Below are 21,527 nucleotides of genomic sequence, written 5' to 3'. Positions count from 1 at the left end.
AAAATGTCCCACAAATAAATTCCAATGTGTTGTAATTGTTAACCCTCATGGCAGAGATATAGGATTTGGCTGCAAATAACCCATATGAACCTTCAAAGCACATAGTTGTGGTTTATTCACCCTCATGTCGTTCAAAATCTGTAGGACTTTTCTGTAGAACACAAAAGATGATATCATATTTAAAAGAAATGTCTCAGTGGTTTTGTGCTCATACAATAGAATTCAATTGGGGCAAGTGTTGTTCGGGTTATCAGCATTGTTCAAAATGTCTTTGTGTTTATTCTGCAGAAAAAAGTCAGCAGGTTTAAACTATATAAGATGTGATATAAGGGTGAACAAATTATGAAATATTTGTTTTTTATTTTAAGGTGTATCCCATCAAAGCTAAATTGTTTTTATATAAAACAAAATAAAAAGAGAATAAACACAAGGACCCTTTAAATTTATTATCATTAATTTAAGATTCATTTTAACACACTTTAACACACAGAGGTACAAGTTGGTGGAATAATGCTAGATTTGCATTTAAATTCACTCTAGTTCACTCAGGTCAAAAGCCTAGCTTACTAAAGTATCGATTTAATTATAAACATCCGCAATTTGATTGGTCGTTTACAGATATTCCCATGGTCAGGTGACATTAGCGTTTGAGACTCGGGTGAGGAAAATGGGTTAGTTGTCTGATGAGTGTCAGACGTTCATCACTAAAGCATGGGTTGAATTGGCCCATAGTAAACATAGCCTACATAATACAAACTACTGTCTTCATAATGGATGAGCCAAATATACTGAGACGACGTGGTATTCGGGTAAGATTTTTACAATGTTAAAACGGACGGCAGAATTTATAGTTTGAAAACAGTAGCTTGTAAAATAAAAGGGCATTGTCTATGGTTATAAAGATGACGAAAAACTCCATTAAGCAGTGTGGTTCGGATTGTTATGAATCGACACGTTTAGCACACATTTGCATACATGTGATTTCTAACGTTTTTAAGAAGGCGTAAGAGGTTTGTAAATAAACGCTCCTTTTTGTCACTTTAAAAGTGCATCCTATATGTCGATGAACATTTATAATTCGATAAAACGAAAGTGTGTATTGTAACAATGGAGAAAAATGAGTCTTTGCTTTTGATTAAATGCACGTTTCATGATGACAAAACATATAAGTCGACACTTTCATCGGCTGTTGCCATGGTGATGAAGGCACTTGTTATGCTCCAGTCTGTGTATGACTGAATGGAGTTGTCTTTCATCCTTTTCTCCAAAAGGCTATTGGTGGTTTCGTGACCAACCTTGAGCAATTTGCCTGGACTTGATTCTCTTAAGATGTGTTCTGCACATTGAATTTTCATGTAAATCTGAATAGCATTAAAAATATAAGCGGTGTGAGAGAGATGAATGACTGGTGTTCTGTCTCCACATGTCAGGTCTAACCTGTTACTCTGAGATAATAAACATATGTCCATTGTGTTCCAACAGCTACATTTGTATATACTTACCAAACCTATGGCAGCTAAGGCAGCAGTGTAAAAGCATACAGTTATTTTCCACAGCAGTTTAAATTAAGCAAGTGAAGATATTATTGTTGCATATTTTTTTAACAGATCATTCGGTAAGAGAAGCAAACTGCTTCCTTTATAGTGTATATACATGCTTTAGGAAAGATTAGGCACAGAAAAAGTAAAAGACACAAGAAAACCTTTGTGTTTGGCCATTCTGCATTCAACACAGAGCACTACATAGACAGACCCTTTGCAACGCGCCAACATACTAAGCGCCTAAGATTGCACCCTTTTTGAAAGAAGATGAGAGGACACAAACATCTCATTCTTCGCAGTGTTGGCAAATTGATATCCAAAAGCATATCTATATGTAAACAGTGTCAATAGGGTTGAGTATTGGATCTCAGCATTGAGATGGGTTGTGCTCCATCATCAATGGTTTTACTGAAAGCCTTCGCTTTAAGCCTGAATATTTGTATTTGTACATCATTTGTATTTGCAGCATCACCCAAAAACTAAAGGAATATTAATACAGAGTCGTTATATCATTAATAATTGTTGTCATTTTAAACATGTAACTGTTCTCTTCTGTAAAATACATATACAATTGTTTATTCATGGCCTGTTCCAAAGATTAAAGCACAAAAGGTAAGTACGCTATGTATTTCTATAATAATTTATCCCCCCAAAACAGAGGATGCCTACCCGACGAACAGAGTGAAACCTCTTTCCTCTATTCATATTCTTGACTGCTTCCCCCTGTCATGCAAGGCGTGGGAAATGTCCTATTGGGCAATTCAACTGTGCTGAAATAGTGAAATTATAACACTTAGTCCTATTAAGCGAAAATTGTGCGTGCATCACCTTGGAATTGCACACCCATGAATCTCATGAGGTCTCCCTTGCCCATCCTTTTTCATTTGTGTTAAAAGCAATATTGGCAGATGCTGCATTTTGGCGACGTTTTGCTAAAATAAAATAGTCCTTTGTTGTTACGTATCTTAAATGTTACTCGCTTAAATTAACTCGATCTTTATTTCTTTGCAGAAGGAACTGAGCCTTCCAAGGAGAGGAAATATGTAAGTAGGTTTCTCGATATGGTCTTAATATTTTGTTAACCCCACATTTATATGGTCATTAGGTTTCATTTAGCCTTTAAGTTCCTAAGCACCTTAAAATGAAAATGCTCTGAGTAGACCAAAAGGCATAACAATTACTTTTTTCTACTGAAACCAGCGTATAAACCATGCTAAAGAATTTAATATTACATTAACTGCATTGAATCGGTTTAGTATAGGACATATGTGCGCGTTTAAAGGAGGCGGGTTTAGTGGCCCCGGCACAGTGACGTTCACACCCCACCGTGACCCTTCTTTCAGTTAGGCTCTATGACAGCTTCCTCCGCTCCTCACACCCGATTTTCCATTATTGTTGCCTTCAACTTATAATCTTTATGGTGGTTTTAGTACATCTGTAACTCCGCGAACGTCCGCTTCGATGGATATTCACCGGCGCTGTGCGTGACAAGGCTCGAGTAATACCAGACGATGGCATATTCCTAAGCAATGTGCTAATGTGTCAGTTGTGAAAAAATACGCGATGATGCCATCAGTGTTTCTTTACATAAGGCGCTTTCTGTTCACTCCGTCGTATGGTATGCAATGGAGTCCGCGTCGACGTGGAGTTTGTTTGGGAATCGCGTTAACCGCAGCGGCTTTCTCTCCGTACAATTGTGCGCTTTCTCATCGATGAGGATTTGTCGACCGCGGGCATAAAGAAGACGGACGCACCGACATCATGTCCGATCGGAATTACTGGACGGTGTGTCCGAGTTACAAAAGTCAGTTTGTCTCGGGAGGCTTAGTGAAACGACCCAAGAGGTAACTATAGGTTTGAGTGTATCGCTATTTTAAAGCCTATTCATCTCCGAGCTTGCGCCGCAATTTACAAACTTGGTGCCACTTCGGGAAAAAAAACAGGACACATTAGAGAGAAACGCGATAGTTTTATTGAAAGTACATTATTTAAAAAAACGAAACGACACTGTATATTTAAAATAAGTGCTTTTAAACTCAGTCATTCCCGGTGTCGACGCTGTTTTTCCACCCAGCCCGTTTTTGTTTCCGACATTAAACGTGGCCCATGCGAGGCTGTACGCGTCTGCTGTTCATTGTCCTGTTGGCGGCGAGTTCTCACATTCTCGTCTTTAACACTCATTCAGTTTAGACAGTTCAACCGCCACCATCTGTAGGCCTATGTGATCGTTTTGTAGTTGCATTTTGGTTTAAATCATATACTTAGTTGTAGACCTGCAAAATGTTGTTAAGTTGGTGAAGTAATGTTTAGGGCGTTTATTTTAATCAGTTGTGAAAGTGCCAGACTGTTGTAACTAAGTCAACATTCAAAGCTTTTAGATGCAACAGTTTGCTTTGTAATAACGTCGCCTTTACACAACAAAATTTATGTGCACATACTTGAAAATAAAATGCAATAATATACAGTATTAAAGAATACATTGCGATATATTCGAAGCAATTTATTTCAATGTATTTCTTTTATATTATATATATAATTCATATTAATATAGGTTTAATATACTGACAGTTGAAAACAATTTTTTAATCTTTTATCCAAGGAAGGGAGTTCATCCAAAATTATTTTATAATTACCATAATAATATAATAACCTATTTTATTACAAACCTGAATGACTTTCTTTCCATTAGACATTTCTGGAAAATGTTTTATATAGAAGTAAGAGTCATATACAGGTTTTGAATGACATGAATGATGATTTTTTTTTTCAGGTGAACTGTTCCTTTAAGGTGATCGTTCACCGGAAAATTAAAATACTGTCATAATTTGTCATTTCAAACCTCAGTAACTTTCTTTCCTCCGCAGAACACGAAAGAAGATATCTTGAGAAGTGTTGTTATGGCCCTCATTGACTTGCATTGGTTTTGTGTCCATACAGTAGAAGTGCATGGGTGCCGGCAATGTTCAGTTACCAACATTCTTCAAAATGTATTTTTTGTATCTGTGTTCTGCTAAAGAAAGTCAGGAAAAGGATGAGTAATTGAGAAAAGAATATTCACTATTACTCAATTTTCACTATTCAACAATCACTTTTTGATATGTGTTTGTACACCCATAATGTTCTAGTGTGGTCCAATAATAAGGTTATTAACAGCTACTTTAATGATGGGAGATGGGAAAGGTATTTTTTTAATAAAATCAAGATTTTTCTCCACAGTAGCCGAAACAAAAGGAAGAGTCTTGCTCCTTCTCCTACCCTATCAAGGCCTCTCTCGCCCCTTCCCTACCAAACAGGTACCTATGATTACAGCTATTTGCTCCTCGCTTGATTGAGATAATGACAGATGTTTGAATTACACTGTCATTGTTGATAAACAAATACAAGCACAATATACTTGCACAGCCATACCCGCTGTTTAAATATGTCGATGGCTGGTAATTTTACTGCATAAACACCACTCGGCACAGAATTGCTGTGGCATTCAATAACACTGCAAACCAACATTATGTGCAGGTTTATCATAAAACGTGTCTTTTCTGCAGGGAGCAGTCCACTGGATAGTCCCAGAAATGTCTCCAGTAATCCATCGGTTAATTTCCCGTTTATACGGAGGTAAGGCACCACACTACAAAGGTGTCCAGATATGTACACACTGGTATTTTCAGTTCTATCTTACCTGCCCCTTCATAATGACGCTATTAAAGCAATAAATGAGAGTGATCTGCTGGCAGGCTTTCTAGCCGGCCTATTCGTTTTTGTTTGCTGCAGTTGCCCTCAAGGCTGTGCTGGGAATGGGAAGCTTGGCATTAGTCAAAGCAATTGTAGTGAAGTCAATGTGTAGCTTCATTACTTTATGCTGCCATGATTATGTACAGTTATGTACAATTCACTTTTTTTTAAAGCTTGCTCATACTACTGAAAGGATAGGACTCAACATCTCTCTATGGCCCAGAAAACAGGCGTCTGTTTTTATTCATATTGATTCCTGTAACACATATATGTATTGTAATTAAATGTCCTAACCAAGCACTGTTTAAGATTTCAGTGAGCAGCGTCTTTGCTGTCCACACTGAAAGCAGAAATGCTGATGGCTGTGAACAAATTCACAGGCAGCGATCCTCTCTGTTTTTGCAGCTGGAAAGTGCAAAACACATTCTTTGTATTTTAATGACTTCTGTGATGCTTCACCAGTTGACATGCTTTTTATTATTTAATACATAAGAAGTGGGATAGAAATCTTTTGGGTTTTTGGTGTCGGTGTGGCTACCCCTCAGAAACAGGAACTAAGCAACTGTTAATACAATGTGTCATTTATTGTCATAACTTATTGGGAAAAGCTCTTACACTACCTTATATCACTTGTCACAGTATTTAGTCTTATTGTCATTATCATAGTGTAGACTGTTAAATGATTTGAACACCTCATAAACATGGCTGCTCTAACCTGTCGTTGGTCTTACTTCTGTGGAGTAACCTACACTCTGTCCTGCGATGTCTGACTATTCCTTTCCAGGATACGCATGATAGTGTCTCACTATCTCTTTCCTATTTTAGAGCGGATACACGAAGATGGTCTGTGGCATCGGTCTCGTCTGGATATGGAACCAATCCACCCAGTTCTGCTGTTTCTGTGAGTGGGCCACTCTCATTTATTCTGAAAAGATGCTCTTTGTTTTCCTTCTCATAGCCTGTTTTTCCACTGATCAGCCTACTGTTACTGCAACAATGTTTACAACACTGCTGTTTCAGCTTATCATGTAAGAAATGTGTCTGTATATTGATCGTTTTTGCTCTTTACTTTATTCAGCTACATTCACTTATTCTATTGCTGTTTATATACATCCTGGTTTTGCTAAATGTGGATTGTGCAATACTATTTCTTGGTCACTTTATTCAGCTGCAGTCATATATTCAGTTTTAATTGTTTAATGTTTGAACTTGCTTCATATACTTTTTCTCTTTGACTTTATATTCACTTTTATAGTTTATTCGTCTTTTCCTATGTCTGTTTATTGTTTTATGTTTATGTGTATTTTTTAGTCAAATCAACGCTGCACCTTATTTCATTCTATACAGAGCTATACAAGGACAATTAAATTCAATATATTTTCAATTCTTGGAGAGCGTTAAATAATCATAGGTAACCCAGTGGGAAGAGACCCTTTATTAATGTAGCTCTGCACACCTGAGCTTTATGGATGGGTGATCTGTTTCAATATTAATGTTTTTCCACAGTGTTACAGTAATGCCATCATCTTCTTATTTAAATATAGGTTTAATACTGTTGGCCAATCTTGATTGGATGTGGATGTTGGGAACAAAACATTTGTTTACTGTATTTTATTGGGATTCATTAGGAAAGGATCCTTTCTCTGTTTTGAATTGTTATATGGCTATTCATGGCTCATGCGATGAGGTCAGCCTTGTTTAACAAAGTCCTATTGAGCTAGTGTCAGTGAACACTTTATGCAGAAGGACGCTGTGAAACTTTCCTCTGGTTCCTCCAAGCGCTTGTCCTGTGCTTACTCTATCAGGGATTTGAGTTTAGCTTGGCCTTAAATTACCATAGGCTAGAATGGAAAGTGCCCTGTAGCAAATTCAAGACTCTGCTCCTGGCCTACAAGACCACCACTGATTTGGCATAATTTGGCTACTCATAAAAAAAAAACTTAGCTCTTTATATTGTGGTAGGCTATATGAGACCAGTTTTCGTTTATTGCACTTATGCTTTTTTGTTGTTGTTCCAATTGCTTCCATTGTTTCCCTCATCTGTAAGTCACTTTGGATAAAAGCGTCTGCTAAGTGACTAAATGTAAATGTAGCTTTCTTTCATAAATGCATAAACCAAATATGACCTGCCTTGCTATGTAGCATGTTTTTTATTATGTCAGAATTCCATTTTGAATTGTATTGATGGCTACTAGAATACAATACTGTATATTGTGTTCTATTATTGCAAATCCACATGTTTAGGATTTTTCTCTCTCTCTGCACTCCAGTCTTCCTCCTCCTCGCAGGAGCTCTTGCACCAGCTGCCCTCCCAGCCCACCCCAGATGACCTCCATCGCCTCTTCAAGCATTTCAGGAGCTCTGAGAGTGTGGCAGATGAGGATGGACAGCTCTTACCTTTCCGGCCTCGCTCAAGAAGTCTTAGGTATCTGCTTGTTGTTGGAAAAAAACAAGATTATGGAAGGAGAAATCTGACTGGCAGACTTTTGATAACATCACAGAGTAGCTGTTATCTGCTTGAGTCGACACGTTTGGACATCTACATATTTCGTAGATTTCATTAAATTACTCTGGAAAAAAAAGACATGACCCAACAACAGATGTTACTAGTTGTAAACCACATGCATGCAGTGTATTTGACAGTAGAAGAATGACTTGAGGTAATATAGTATTGGCAAGGTCAACATTTACAATGTTTATTTAATAATAAATGATCAGTTTTCACCGATCAAATTAGTTTGATATAATAATACTGTGATGGTATTGGAAATTTAACTAAACAATGTCCTTATCTTAATTTGTAGCCCTGGGCGAACGTGTGGGTCTTTCGATAATGAGATTGTGATGATGAATCATGTCTACAAAGAACGCTTTCCCAAGGTAATCGAGCCCTGACATTTAAACATGCTTTTCATTATGGACGCGAGCAACACTGGGTGTAATGTCATCACGTGTTGTTTACTTTGTTAAAATTGTGGCTGTGGGAAAATTGACTGCCTCGTTGATCCAGACAAAACAAATGGCAGTCACCTACGCAGCCTCACGGCATCTCATCATTCCCGCAGGCCACGGCTCAGATGGAGGGGAGGTTGCTGGCCGTGATCGAAGACTTCTCTCCAGACAGCGCTCCTCCTCTTGCTGACGGCGTGCTGGGCTTCATTCAGCACCAGCTGGTCGAGCTTGTCCGAGACTGTCTGGAGAAGTCTAGGAAGGGTCTCATCACATCTGGCTACTTCGTGGAACTCCAGGAAAAAATTGAAAATTTGCTGCATGAGGTAGACACCAGTTTATAAATCATTCATTTGTAGTGATTGTGTGGTCTTTTTTTTGTTGTTGTGTGTGTATATTATAAATATCACTACTACTGAATTATTTTCAAAGGTATAGTTCACCCAAAAATGAAAATTCTGTCATGAATTACTCTATAAATTTGAAAAGAATATTTGGATGAATGCTGGTAACCAAACAGTTCTTGGATCCCATTGACTACCAAATAGGAAAAATGACTATGGTAGTCAAAAGTGCCCCAGAAATGTTTCCTTTCATACATTTTTCAAAATATCTTCTTTTGCGTTCAACAGAACAAATAAATGATAAAGCATTTTTCTACTATGGTAGTCAATGGGGTCCAATAACTGTTTGAAATGTAAGAAATGTATACATTTGTAGAAAAAAATTGACAGATTTGGAACAACTCGAAGGTGAATAAATGAATACAGAATTTTTATTTTTGGGTGAACTATCCCTTTAAGAGCAGTAAATATGAATTGACGGAGAGCCTTGTGACTCCAGACACAAGACCCCTGAAGCCGAAGTTATTTAATTTTATATCAAATTCCCTTAGTTTTTCCTCTGAAAATAATGTTGAGCAAAGGCTGTGTTGCAGCAACATAATGTAGATACAGAGAGTACCCGCCGTGTATCTATAAAAGGACGGGGCCCTGTGTTTTTGTTATAAAATAAACTGGCAACCTTCAATCCTCATACCAAGCCACTGTTGTCATATGAGCTTGTGCTGGAACGAGTGAGGCAGAACTGCACACTTGTCATCTGCTGGGTCTTGTGTACCCAAGCATGTTCAGTCTAGGAAAGGAAACATGATTAATTAGGGCAAGTTAGAGACCGTATTGTCTCCCTGAAGAGCTTTTGCTTCATGCTTCTGAAGTAATGAAAGGCAAATGAAGGAAAAAGGTTGAGCAAATTAAGTGAGAGAAAACAAGGTTGTCACATGATGTCAAAAGACTCAAAATATAAAACATGAGTCACATGAACTTCATAACTATTGTTGTGTGGAAATCACAATTCTTCAAAAACTGCCCTATTGTATTCTGAAAGCATGCGGTTTTGGGTTTGGAAGAGTAATAATGACAGAGTTATCATTTTTGTATAAATGAATCCTTTAAATGTGTTGTTTATCGAAAATGTCATCATTAGCTTGAGGGGTTTTATAAACTCGTCTCTGTTAGCATCATCTGATGCATGTTGCGATAAATTGGTTCTTATCAAGCCTCTGTTCAAATCCTCCAGTCCAAACTTCATGCAAAAAGGTTGTTTTGTTTTGGCCTCGAAGAGTTGATTTGCATTGGCTCAGTATTTGTGTATTTCCTCAGGCGTATGAGCGCTCTGAAAGTGAGGAAGTGACTGTTATCGTCAAACTCGTGAAGAAGATTCTCATCATTATTTCCAGGCCAGCAAGACTTCTGGAATGTCTGGTAAAAGGATGACTAACTAGTTCTGTGTCTAAACGAAATTATATGTTTTGCGTTGAAAATTACTTGAATTGTTTCTTTTGTATTAACATATTCATCGTCATTGTCAATCTAATGACATTTTGTGACACATATGTTTTTGTATTATTTGACAGGAGTTTGACCCTGAAGAGTTTTATCAACGGCTTGAAGTTGCAGAAGGTCAAGCTAAAGTTGGTCAGGGGATCAAGACAGACATCCCCCGATACATCATCAGCCAACTCGGCCTCACCCGAGACCCTCTGGAGGGTATAAACGCATATTATACTATCCAGATATCATTTTGTCCATGTTAATTTCAAGCAATAAAAAGTAATAACTTAAGAATTGATTGATGTTCTCCTTTATTTGAAATAAGAAACTCCAAGCAAGGAACTAGATGACACTGCAGAGGTAACAAAACAAAGTCCTGGCATGAAAATAAAAGTTGTTTTGCTCTGTTCGCAAGTAAGTGTTTGTTTCTTATTTTGTATCAGAATCGTCCTGGAACCACAACGCCTCGAAGAAAACCCCTGGAAAGAGATTTTGAGACCATAAAGCTTATCAGTAATGGGGCTTATGGGTAAGCTCACACTTAATGCAAAGTTATTCACATTTCATATGTACTATACAGAACTCTGATTAAACGTAGATCAGAAGTTCTCAGCTGGTGAGTCAGGGTTCAAAATTGGGTTCAAAATTGGTCTGTTGTAAAGGATTGCGGGCAACAGAAAGATTAAACACTTTATTTTCATACTGAAAAGTTGTTGGGTTGTTTGAATAGTTTGCGATTTAGTAATGTTGATGTCGACTGTAAAATTTGGATCCTTAACTCTTTTCCCGCCAGCCTTTTAAAAAAAAGACTCTACCCAGATTACACTCAGAACAATCATTAAAATGGATAAAACATAAGGTTCAGAGCTTCTGTTCTTTTTCCAAAGGTGTGTAACAGCGCCACCTACTGTATAACAGTACAAACACCGATTGTCTTTGGAGGGGAACTTTTTTTTTAAATGACAAGATAAATTGTCAATGGCGGGGAAAGAGTTAAGCAAAACCACTTGAGATCTCGAGTACTTGAATTGAGGTCACTAGTCGAATAGGTGCTTTTCCGCTGCATGGTACCGTCAGGTTTTGGTACAGCTTGGTACAGCTCACTTCATTTCGGCTCCGTTTGCTTTCCACAGCAGCTTAGTTCCGTTTTAAAGGGGGTAGGGATTATTAATTTATCATCATAGTTGTGCTGCTTCTATGGCTGTAGCGTGCGTCATTGTGAATGCGACATAAACACACGCACAACATCGAGGATATCGATGGCGGATGGCAGCAAAAAAAAATTCTGCTAAAAATACCAAAGAGTTTGGGAAGTCTTACAGCAAAGAGCAGACAACGACCATGGTTTGCTGAACGGGGCACAAGGGTAAGCTAATATACCATTTAGCATTGTGTTAAGGGTCTCAATCTCTATATTACTGTCATGAAGCTTATAACGAAACTCCAATATTACTTATTTAAATGCATAGGTAATGATTCATTCTGCCCAATCAGTGATCGGTGTGTAAACACGTCACATTTTGGTATCGCCACAGAACGCTTGGAACCTCAACTGAGGTGGTACAAAAAAAAGTGTCCGGTACTAGGTACTCTACCCGCCAAAAGTAAGCTGTACCACGCTGTATCGTGCAGTACTGTGCAGTGGCAAAGCGACACAAAACTGCCAATCCTAATTCAAGAGCTGACTCACAGGGCCGTGTACCTGGTGCGGCATCGCGGGACGCGGCAACGGTTTGCCATGAAGAAGATCAACAGGCAGAATTTGATCTTGAGGAACCAGATCCAGCAGGTGTTTGTGGAGCGAGACATCCTGACGTTTGCAGAGAACCCCTTTGTGGTGAGCATGTTCTGCTCCTTTGAAACAAGACGCCACCTCTGCATGGTCATGGAGTATGTGGAGGGTGAGTCAGAAGTCCTTTTTTGCATTTCTTTCTACATTTATAGTTTTTACTCTCCGAGAAGGAATAACACATCTAAATGTTACATTACACCTTGCAGGTGGAGACTCTGCAACTTTGCTAAAGAATATGGGTCCTTTGCCAGTGGACATGGCCAGAATGTACTTTGCGGAGACCGTTCTGGCACTAGAATATCTTCATAATTATGGGATCGTACACCGAGATCTCAAACCTGACAAGTAAGAGCTTTTTGATTGATGAAATCTGCAGTACTCCACATTCTGCAGATATAGAGTGGTGCAGGGATGACGTGTTTTTGTAGGCCAACCTGGAAGTTGGTGCCACGCTGTTTACCTCGACCAAAGCCTTTGCATTTTTCCAAAAGACTTTTGGAAGATCGCAAAAAAAAAGCTCTGTGATTAACAAAGGTTTATGTTTTGTCTATCAAGATAATCTATACAAATGAACAAAACTTACTTTTGAAACCCTAATATCATCCGCAAAAGTAAAAAGCTAACATGAGGCTACAAACAGACTATTCTTCAGACGCTTGATATCAACGTCACCAACAGCAAGCCTTTGACAACTTTTATCAAACATTATTAGAACGTGTTTCCTGATAAGTCATTACTCCATGAATGAATCCCCATCCATGCTTTTTAAAGATTTGTGCCCATGATGCATTATTTGTGAGATTTAAATGCGTGATGACGTCTAACGTCCCCGCCAAAAAATGTATTCACTTTTAGCAACTTCTTAGCAACGACCGTTTTTAAGACACGATAAAGCTTTTAAAAATGAGCAGATTATAATGGCTGTGCTTTAGGTCATAGATTAAAACGTGAACATATTTAGAGGTTTTGTTAACCACAGATTTTTTGGGGCGCCCTCTGACTTTGGGGCGAAGGAACCAGAAGTGTTAAAATGTTAACACGTTTCCGGGGTTTACATACAAAGATATGTCTGCTCTGAGGTACTCGGTTGCATTCATGGTTTGGGTGTCGTTTTTATTTTCTTTCAGTTTACTCATAACAGCAATGGGGCACATCAAACTGACTGACTTCGGTTTGTCTAAAATCGGTTTAATGAATATGACCACAAACATGTATGAGGAACACATGGAGAAAGACACAAGAGAGTTCATTGATAAACAGGTCAGTCATCACCATACATAAGTAACTCGGATCAAATACTGTGAATATTGTGTTTGTTTATATTAAAAAAGTTCAGCAAATTATAAAATCATTGTATAATCTACTCGCCCTGATGTTTTTCTTATTACAAACTGTAACATAGTCAATCTTCAAAGAGTAGATAACAAAAATATTTTTTTGCCTAAAGCACAGATTACCAAAATTATCATCTTAAACTGCCACTTTCTATCTTTTGTTTTCCAGGTGTGTGGCACTCCGGAGTACATTGCACCGGAGGTGATCCTGAGGCAGAGTTATGGGAAGCCCGTGGACTGGTGGGCAATGGGCATTATTCTGTATGAGTTCTTGGTGGGCTGTGTCCCATTCTTTGGAGACACACCAGCAGAACTCTTTGGTCAGGTGGTCAGTGGTAAGAATTGAACCAATCCTTAGAAGTAAGGGTTTGTTCTAAACAGTCCAGCAATACCTAGTTTATAACAATGTGTTTGTGTATATTCCTTACTTCACAGATGAAATAGAGTGGCCAGAAGGTGATGATGCACTGCCTGCTGATTCTCAAGACCTTATCACAAAACTGTTGAGACAAAGTCCCTTGGAGCGTCTAGGCACCGGTGCGTGTTCATCAATGGGAATTTATTGTGGCGAAAAACGCCCTATTATGAAGATATCCATTTTTTTAAGAAGATTTTTAATTTAGACTGCCAATTGAATCGTGCGTGATGTAATGCACAGGTGGAGCAGCAGAAGTCAAACATCACATCTTCTTCCATGGTCTGGATTGGAGCGGGCTGTTGAGGCAGAAAGCAGAGTTCATTCCACAGCTTGAAACTGATGAAGACACAAGCTACTTTGACAGTAGGTGGCACTCTTGTTCTTAATATGATGACCTCTGATATGTTATGCAGACATAACCCAACCTTCTGTTCTTCTGCTGTTTAGCACGTTCTGACCGGTACCACCACTCTGAAGAAGACGATGAGACGAACGATGACGAATCCTATCAGGAGATCAAGTTCTCCTCCTGCTCGCACCGCTTCAGCAAGGTGAAGCAGCTAATGTTAAACCAGCATTTTGCGTTCGATTGTTTTGCGGGGTAATCATTAATGCATAGGATCTGGGTGATTTGACTTGTTTTTATTATGTAAATCAGGTTTACAGTAGCTCAGAGCATCTGGCTTCACCTTCCAACTTGAGCCTGTCGTCTTCTGAGCGGAGCTGCAGTGAAGAGAAGGAAGACAGATGGGAGAGTCATTCATTGCTCTCTCCAGGAGAATCCCAGAGACAGCTGCTAAGCAGTGACGGGAAGCAGGATGGCCAGAGGAGCATGTGAGCAATAAAAACTGCATACTCCTATAATCTTAAAAATGGCACACTACTTGTAGCTTGTATATTGTGCACAGAATACACATGAGTTGTATGAATAGAATGCAGTGTGCCCAACTTAACCTTCTACTTTAAATATACAGAATAAACTCGACGTAATTACAGACGGTTACTTTGCACAATATAATCCTTTTTAAATTATTTATTTGCTTGACCCTCAAGTTATGCAAAAATAATCAGATACACCAGTTTCAATAACAGAAAAAAACAATTTGAGCTTGATTTTGCGTAAAAGTTAATAATATAATGATATCTTTATGTTGGACCATATACAAACTCATAATATCAATTTTGACCATGTTTATTTAAAAACTACATAGTAAATGAGTTTCCCAATATAAGTAGTGTAAACTGTCCGACACGTTTCTGTCCGAAAGCTATGATTTATTTATATTACTTTTTGGTTTTGTGATGTGATAAGAAGCGTGTGATAAACATGTGATATGCTCGTATTGCTGTTTAAAATGTTTCGTGTGGAATAATGCCTTGTGTTAAAATCGTACGATGGGCCAGTAAAAAAATCATATTAAGTATTTAGTTACTACCAATAATGTCACGTTCATTGCCAAATACTAGCAGCAACAGAGCAACATGATCTTGTTCATTTCAATGGTAGCTTAGCGCCGTCCGGCGTCACGTGCGACAGTGACTGTTGGCGACAGGGAGTAGGTGTGTCTAGCGACACAAGAAAGTTAAGGGTTGTTCATGATAAGCGATTTTCGGCAGCGACTACCAATCGTAGTACAGCAGTGTAGGTCATGTCATCCGTCTCTTGTCAGTTACTGCAGTTTGTTTAAATTTTTACTAGAGCAACATAAGCTAGAAACGCCATCTAACGTCCTCGTAGCAAAAGACTGGTGACACGGTGTGTACGCAGCTTTGGTGTCTTTATTTAGTTGTTACTTCTTAGAAATCTAGTATTGCATTCTGTTTATAACATCTGATTGAAATGAATGGAGCATTTCTTTTATTGTTTATGTCATATCGCAGCTGTCCTTCTGAAAGCTTGGATGTCCAAATTCACTGTTCTTTAGGAAATGAAAAAAAAGTTTGAAATTATTAAATACTGTATTGTCAAAGTTGACAAGCACTTTCTAACACTTTTTGGTTAGATATGTGCAAAACCCAGTGAGAAACATAAAGGGTGACTAATAATATGTTGTCACGAAATATGGAAATATGGAAATATGGACATACAAGGTTTAAGAAGGACAGCCTTAATACATTTTATTTGATTATTAAAATAGTTGTATTTTTACTTATTCAGCCCTAGTCCAAGACCAAGAGCATCCTCCGGTTCATCACAGCCTGAGAGGGGCACTAGTCCTCTAGTTTTAAACAGCACTCAGAGCCTTGAGGCCATGCCACACTTTGCTTTCCCTGAGGATGAAGGTTTACATTACTTTTTATTTCGCATTTTGTAAAATCAAAGTACAGCTAATAATCTGCATATGCTCACTATATTATCTTTCAGTAGGACTCGTATCAAATCTTCAGCGTATACGACTGCGAAGCAACTCCACTGGAACTAGGCCTGCTAATCGCAGGGGCCACAAGGGTCCATGTCGCCTTGGACTTCAGCAGGAAACTCCCGAGAAGTCAAGATCACCATTCACGTGCAAAGTCCCGAAGTCTGCGTCTGTGTCTGGCCTTTCACTCATCGTAACAGCAGGTATGGAAATGATGTATTCATGCAGGCTTTGCCCCGTCATGTGATACCACCACACTGATACCAAATGAAATTCATGTGACTGCAACAAACAAGTCAGGCAGGTGATATTGAGAAAACAATGAACAGTTGAGTGGAACAGAGAACTTATTGATGAAGACCTTCATAAAGATAAAAGCTAGGGCTGTCAAAGATTACGCGTTAACGCAATAAAAAAAAATTTAACGCAATTACGCAGCATCAGTTTGTTTTCACATCCGTTAAATTATGTAATCACGCTCTTATTCGTAAACAGGCTTTTAAACCACTTAAGCCTGATTTGAAAAAGTTGCTTTGAGATTTTCAATGAAGATAGTTTGTGTTAAGTTCTCTTTCGTGCCTGAATAAATAAAAACAGATTATGTCAGAAATGCTGTTTTGTCTAGCATTTTCTTGAATGAATGCAAAGAGTTGTGAAAATGGGAGTGCGGTGACGGTCAGATCTGCGTACTCCGAGAGCTCTTAAAGGGGCCACGTTCTTAAACGTGCTGCTGTGACTCCTAATGTTAATCAAAGAACAAAAGAAAAGAAAAAATCAATGTGATATTGTAGCTTTGATGAGAATTGAATTGAATAATTTAGCATTAAAGCCTGTAAAGTGTTTGAGAACTTCCTTAAATGTCTGTATATTTCCTACATGATTAATCCTCAATTATACTGTTGTGTTAAATGGCTATAATTAATGTAAAAATAATCAATTTAATAGAGACATCAGTTACAGTACTAATATCAGAATGTTTGCTTTCATTCATAAAATGACGCTGTTAAAGAAATATTTTGTTTTTACATCAATTTAAATATTACATGTGAAATTATTCGAATGTAAAAGTATATTTAAAAATATTATCGTTATGTGCGGTTAATCATAATTCATTTTTCAATCGATTGAGAGCACTAATAAAAACATAACATAAAAATGTGATTCTAAAGAAATGCAGTGTTTGATACTCGGTGTCAGTAATGTTGACACTGTTTGTAAGGTCATGATTTCCTTATCATCATATAGATGACATTCCTGGTGTGATCCAGACAAGCCCAATGTCCTCGCACTCCTTCTCATCCAACCCTTCATCTCGGGACTCTTCCCCCAACCGAGACCTCTCTCTCAGCGCTAGCAGCCTTCGACCTCCTGTGGTCGTCCACAGCTCCGGAAGGAAGTACGGGTTCGCGCTCCGTGCCATTCGAGTCTACATGGGAAACACAGATGTTTATTCAGTGCAACACATGGTCTGGGTGAGTATAGCGGATGAAATGTAATTTAAAGTCATAATGAAGTTATTGATGGTTTGACTCATATAAATATATCCTCCTTTTTCCCATAAATTACCCATTGTGCCTTGCGTATGCACGTAGGGCAAGACTTCCGGTTTGCCACTTGATCCCATTAGTTAGACACTACCAAGTTTAAACGGACGTTATAATACGTTTAGGTCATTTAAAACGGCATAATGTCATAGAGCAGTGTATAAATTATTCCACAGGGGCTGACAGGCATTCGTTTTTAACATAGACCCTAAAAAACAACTTAGATTCTTACCATAAGAAGTTGGACAGCGACATCTACTGGGATGATGACATTAAACTCCAGTCAGCAGGTACATTTGATATACGTCTTATGTACAGTATGTAGACGGACAAGAGCTATAGATTTATAAAAACACTTTACGCAGTGCTAACATTGGACAAATTCTTTGCCATAACCATCAACAGTTCACATTTCTAAAGTATAGGTTGCATGCTGAGTCCAGTGTTCTTAAAAGGGAAGTCATAATCTAACAGGAAGATTTTTGATACCCAAACCAGATTTAAATAAACCTGATCAAATCGCGTTGGATCTTTTAGAAAATGACGCAGAATTGGAGACATCTGGATGCTTCAGAGTGACTTGTTCTGGTATGTCATGTAGCGATCCAGCTGCTGTGTTGTTAAACGTGCGTTTATTTATACCGCTACAATGCTAACTTGGCCAAACATACACTTAAATACATACATTACTAACAAAATTCTTTAAAATAGTGTGTATTTCCGGACTCATCCAATGTGAATACGAATGTTTGAATACAGCGCAACTGTAATATTAAACTTCATTTGACATTACAATAAATTATTTATAATGAGACTTAGCCCTGGATGTATGCTTGATTTGTTAATGTTGTTGTACTATGCAATAACAAAAAAGTAAATAACGAAGTAAACAAAATGATTTGATGTTTTTGAGAGGTGCAGAATTCAGTTTTCAGAGCTAAGACCGAGCTGTCTTTAAATGTTACTTTACGCTCTTGTCGGTTCACGTGGTAACACTTGCTCGTAAGGTTTGCTGAACTTTCTGTGGCTGTTGTGACAGCCTTTTAGCGCAAAAATTATTCAAGAAACATTATTTTTAACCATTAACAGAAATGTCCTCTAACATAGTAACAAATTCAAAACGTAATTGCGGAGCAGGAAGTCACTCGCGGTAATGGCGCCCTCCACCGAGATGTCAAGAAAAAGGTGGATATATGACCTGTTTATAAATGTGTATTTAGAGTTTATTTATGTTACATTTATGTAGAGTGTTGAAGAAGGCAGCCCTGCTCATGACGCTGGACTGAGGGCTGGTGACCTCATAACTCATGTGAATGGAGAGTCTATCCAGGGTCTGGTACACACTGATGTGGTGGAGCTTTTACTGAAAGTGAGATAAATCTGGAATTACAGTATAAGTTATGCAGCCGAAAAAGATGCTTGACAACGCCTTTTATTTTTTTGAAGAGTGGAAGTAAAGTGACCCTACAGACAACTCCTCTTGAGAACACCTCCATTAAAACCGGGCCTGCAAGAAAGACCAGCTCAAAGGGGAAGATGGCACGACGCAGTAAAAAAAGCAAAAGAAAAGAGGGTCAGGACAGGTTGGGAGGATGTTTTGTTGTATCTTCTTATATCAAGAACTTTTTAACATGCAGCGTCCCGCTGGGACTTTAAGTTGAACTCAACCCTTAACTTGATATTGGGATTTTCCAGCAAACGCCGCAGCCTTTTGAAAAAGCTGCCCAAACACAGCCCAGCGATACAGAATAGTCGCAGTTTCTCAGCGGGGTTCCAGCACTCGCCTAATGATAGTTTGTCGGATTCTCCAACGCCAAGTTTGTCTCCTGGGCCCAACACGCCATGTAGAAGTCCAGCTCCAGATCTGTCGTGTGGTATGTATCTCTTTGTTTTCAAAGTAACTGTGGAGTATCGATTTATTCTGTTTTTTTTTTCAAAATCATGATCCTTATCCCTTCTAAAAATATAAATATAGATAATAAAGTTTAAAATAATGTTGTTGCAGTATGTAATGAAAAGCATGTTTTTCTACTCGCTTTACAGATTCAAATTCTCCACAAAGTTCCTCACCATGCTCAAGCTCTCCAAATTCGCCAATTCCTCAAAGCAGACCAAGTTCTCTTCACGTTTTGGGATCTAAGATTGGCCTCCGCTACAGCAAAGCAGGCCGCTGCAAGTCTAGCAACAGTATTCCCCCTTCTCCCCTTGCCTGCAATCCCTCTTCACAGCCTCTGTCTCCACAGTGTTCTCCGTCGTCTCTTACCGGAGTTCCTAAAAGCATGCATTCATTTCATAATAAGATGATGTCCCCACCAACCATTGTCAGACAGACCGTGTGTCCCCGCAGTGCAGAATCCCCCCGCTCGCCTTTACTGAACAGGGTTCAGTCATCGGACAGGCAACATGGAGACAAAAGGGCCTTCTCTCAAAGGCACACTGTAGAGGTTCCCCAGGGCGAGACTGAAGAACTTGAGTCACAGATGAGTGACATTGCCTCAGGTTTTGTTTGCGTCGGTGACCATGCCAGACAAGGCCTATATCTGGCAGGTCAGCGAGTGAGGGACCCAAATGAGGTGGTGGTTATGAGGAAGCTAAACTTATCGGAGAGAAGAGATTCATTTAAAAAGCAGGAAGCAGTTCAGGAGGTCAGCTTCGATGACACGGATGAAAAAGAGGTCATGATATCCACACCGGTTCAGTCTCATACTCGTTTTAAAGTAGCTTGGATCGGCGCAATACAGACTGAGGGTATCACTGAGAAGACCAGTGAGCATGGATCCACGCTAAAGGAGAAGAGGGAGAAAGATGAGGGCTGTTAGCCTTAGATAAGACCAGAAAACTGTGAGACTCGGATGAAAGGTGCTTCCGTGATAGCATAACCAGAGAACAGACAGGGGTAGGGCGAAAGATTTTGTTTATAGAAGAAGATTTGTAAGTAGAGGTTCATTTGCCAAAAGTTATTTTCTAAAATGGTCGTATGGATTGACTTTTGTTTTAGGTTTTTCAGGTAGAACGTGGAACTTTTATAGATCTTTGGAGATGTTTATTTATTACATGGAAGGTAGCTTGTTTTGTGAGGCAGTAATAGAAAGAAGATAAAGTAGGACCGCTTTTTGAGAATTTGCACATACGAGGCCCTGCTGAGGTTCTTTTGCTCTCACCTTTTTCCATGTGATGACTGGTCATTGAAATTATAGTTGACATCGTAACATCTTGACAGAGAACTTTTTCTTTTTTATGTTTGGTGTTTTGTCAAAATGAATGTACATCTAAATGTATCTCTCATTCATGTGGTCATGTCGCTCAGTACCAAAAAAAGACTTTTAAGAAGACATTGGGCCGGTGTTGGCATTTTAGTGTATCATGTTTACTTAAGCAAAATTGTTCTCAGTACCCTAATGAACAAATGTAATGTTTTGGAACCGTATATTGCAGTGTTTCTGCTATATATATACTGGTTGCACAACTGATTTTATTTTACCTATGTAATCCTTAACTCATTTAAATGGTGGTATTATGCGTTTCAGTGTTTAATAGTCATGAGTTGTGTAAAATTTCCACAACAGCTGCGTGAAATAAATCAATCTCTTATTCCTGTGCATGATAAACTTCTGCAATGTTGACTTGTTTGGTTTTACAGAAATTATTGAAATGACTGTGTTGTGTACCTAACATGAACTGTCAATGTACTTATTTGCTTTAAATTTATTTCTGATTGGCGATTTATTATTCAAACTAAAAAGAGGAAATTCAGACATCTGTGAATTTTAACTTGCACTCCCTGTCAGAATGGTGTTGAACTATTTCCTCATTCACATGCTACCTTAAGTTTTCTTTGATATGGTACTGTGGTGGTTTTCCTTTGTACGTCTGTAGTAGCTATATTTTCCAAGGGCAGCATTGCAGGTGGTTTTTCTTGGCATGGATGAAAAACTATTAGCTCCTAAACTAAATCCACTCACCATCAACTGTTTGTAAAGATTGGAATTCAAACATTAAACAAGTTGCAAATTCATGATTTGCTCTGG

General features: G+C 38.5%; 1 protein-coding gene and 1 long non-coding RNA gene across 4 annotated transcripts; one reads left to right on the top strand and one right to left on the bottom strand.

Annotated features, from left to right (window-relative positions):
• The first annotated feature begins 655 nt into the window (after positions 1–655).
• mast3a (microtubule associated serine/threonine kinase 3a) lies at positions 656–21,514 on the top strand. 3 transcript variants are annotated; one of them, XM_056743510.1, is made up of 27 exons: positions 656–809; positions 2,553–2,584; positions 4,758–4,834; positions 5,084–5,153; positions 6,096–6,171; positions 7,541–7,695; positions 8,075–8,150; positions 8,336–8,545; positions 9,881–9,982; positions 10,135–10,267; positions 10,377–10,411; positions 10,495–10,580; positions 11,744–11,952; positions 12,050–12,188; positions 12,971–13,103; positions 13,347–13,512; positions 13,613–13,714; positions 13,836–13,958; positions 14,043–14,146; positions 14,254–14,429; positions 15,754–15,878; positions 15,961–16,158; positions 17,201–17,427; positions 18,746–18,868; positions 18,946–19,082; positions 19,195–19,373; positions 19,543–21,514. In XM_056743510.1, exons 1-27 carry the CDS (start codon positions 684–686, stop codon positions 20,316–20,318), a joined length of 4,095 nt encoding a protein of 1,364 aa, XP_056599488.1. In that variant the 5' UTR covers positions 656–683; the 3' UTR covers positions 20,319–21,514. The 3 variants fall into 3 exon arrangements, with proteins under 3 accessions (XP_056599488.1, XP_056599489.1, XP_056599490.1); XM_056743511.1 differs by having other exon boundaries at positions 657–809; positions 15,964–16,158; XM_056743512.1 differs by lacking the exons at positions 656–809; positions 2,553–2,584 and adding an exon at positions 2,881–3,385.
• On the bottom strand, positions 14,179–16,060 carry LOC130417759 (uncharacterized). The gene is made up of 3 exons (XR_008906219.1): positions 15,946–16,060; positions 15,746–15,866; positions 14,179–14,318 (listed from the first exon to the last, which is right to left on the bottom strand). It is a non-coding gene; the product is annotated as an uncharacterized LOC130417759 (long non-coding RNA).
• Positions 21,515–21,527: the final 13 nt, after the last annotated feature.

Source organism: Triplophysa dalaica, chromosome 3, assembly GCF_015846415.1.
Source record: "Triplophysa dalaica isolate WHDGS20190420 chromosome 3, ASM1584641v1, whole genome shotgun sequence".
Taxonomy (NCBI): Eukaryota; Metazoa; Chordata; class Actinopteri; order Cypriniformes; family Nemacheilidae; genus Triplophysa; species Triplophysa dalaica.
Note: the sequence above shows the minus strand (reverse complement) of the source record. Positions and strands in the feature narration are given on the sequence as shown.

Excerpts from the sequence above, each read along its gene's own strand:
- mast3a (XM_056743510.1), top strand. The coding sequence starts at position 684 with ATGAGTGTCAGACGTTCATCACTAAAGCATGGGTTGAATTGGCCCATA. Across the intron at positions 810-2,552 it reads TGAGACGACGTGGTATTCGG|AAGGAACTGAGCCTTCCAAG; the intron begins GTAAGATTTTTA and ends ATTTCTTTGCAG. Across the intron at positions 8,151-8,335 it reads ACAAAGAACGCTTTCCCAAG|GCCACGGCTCAGATGGAGGG; the intron begins GTAATCGAGCCC and ends TCATTCCCGCAG.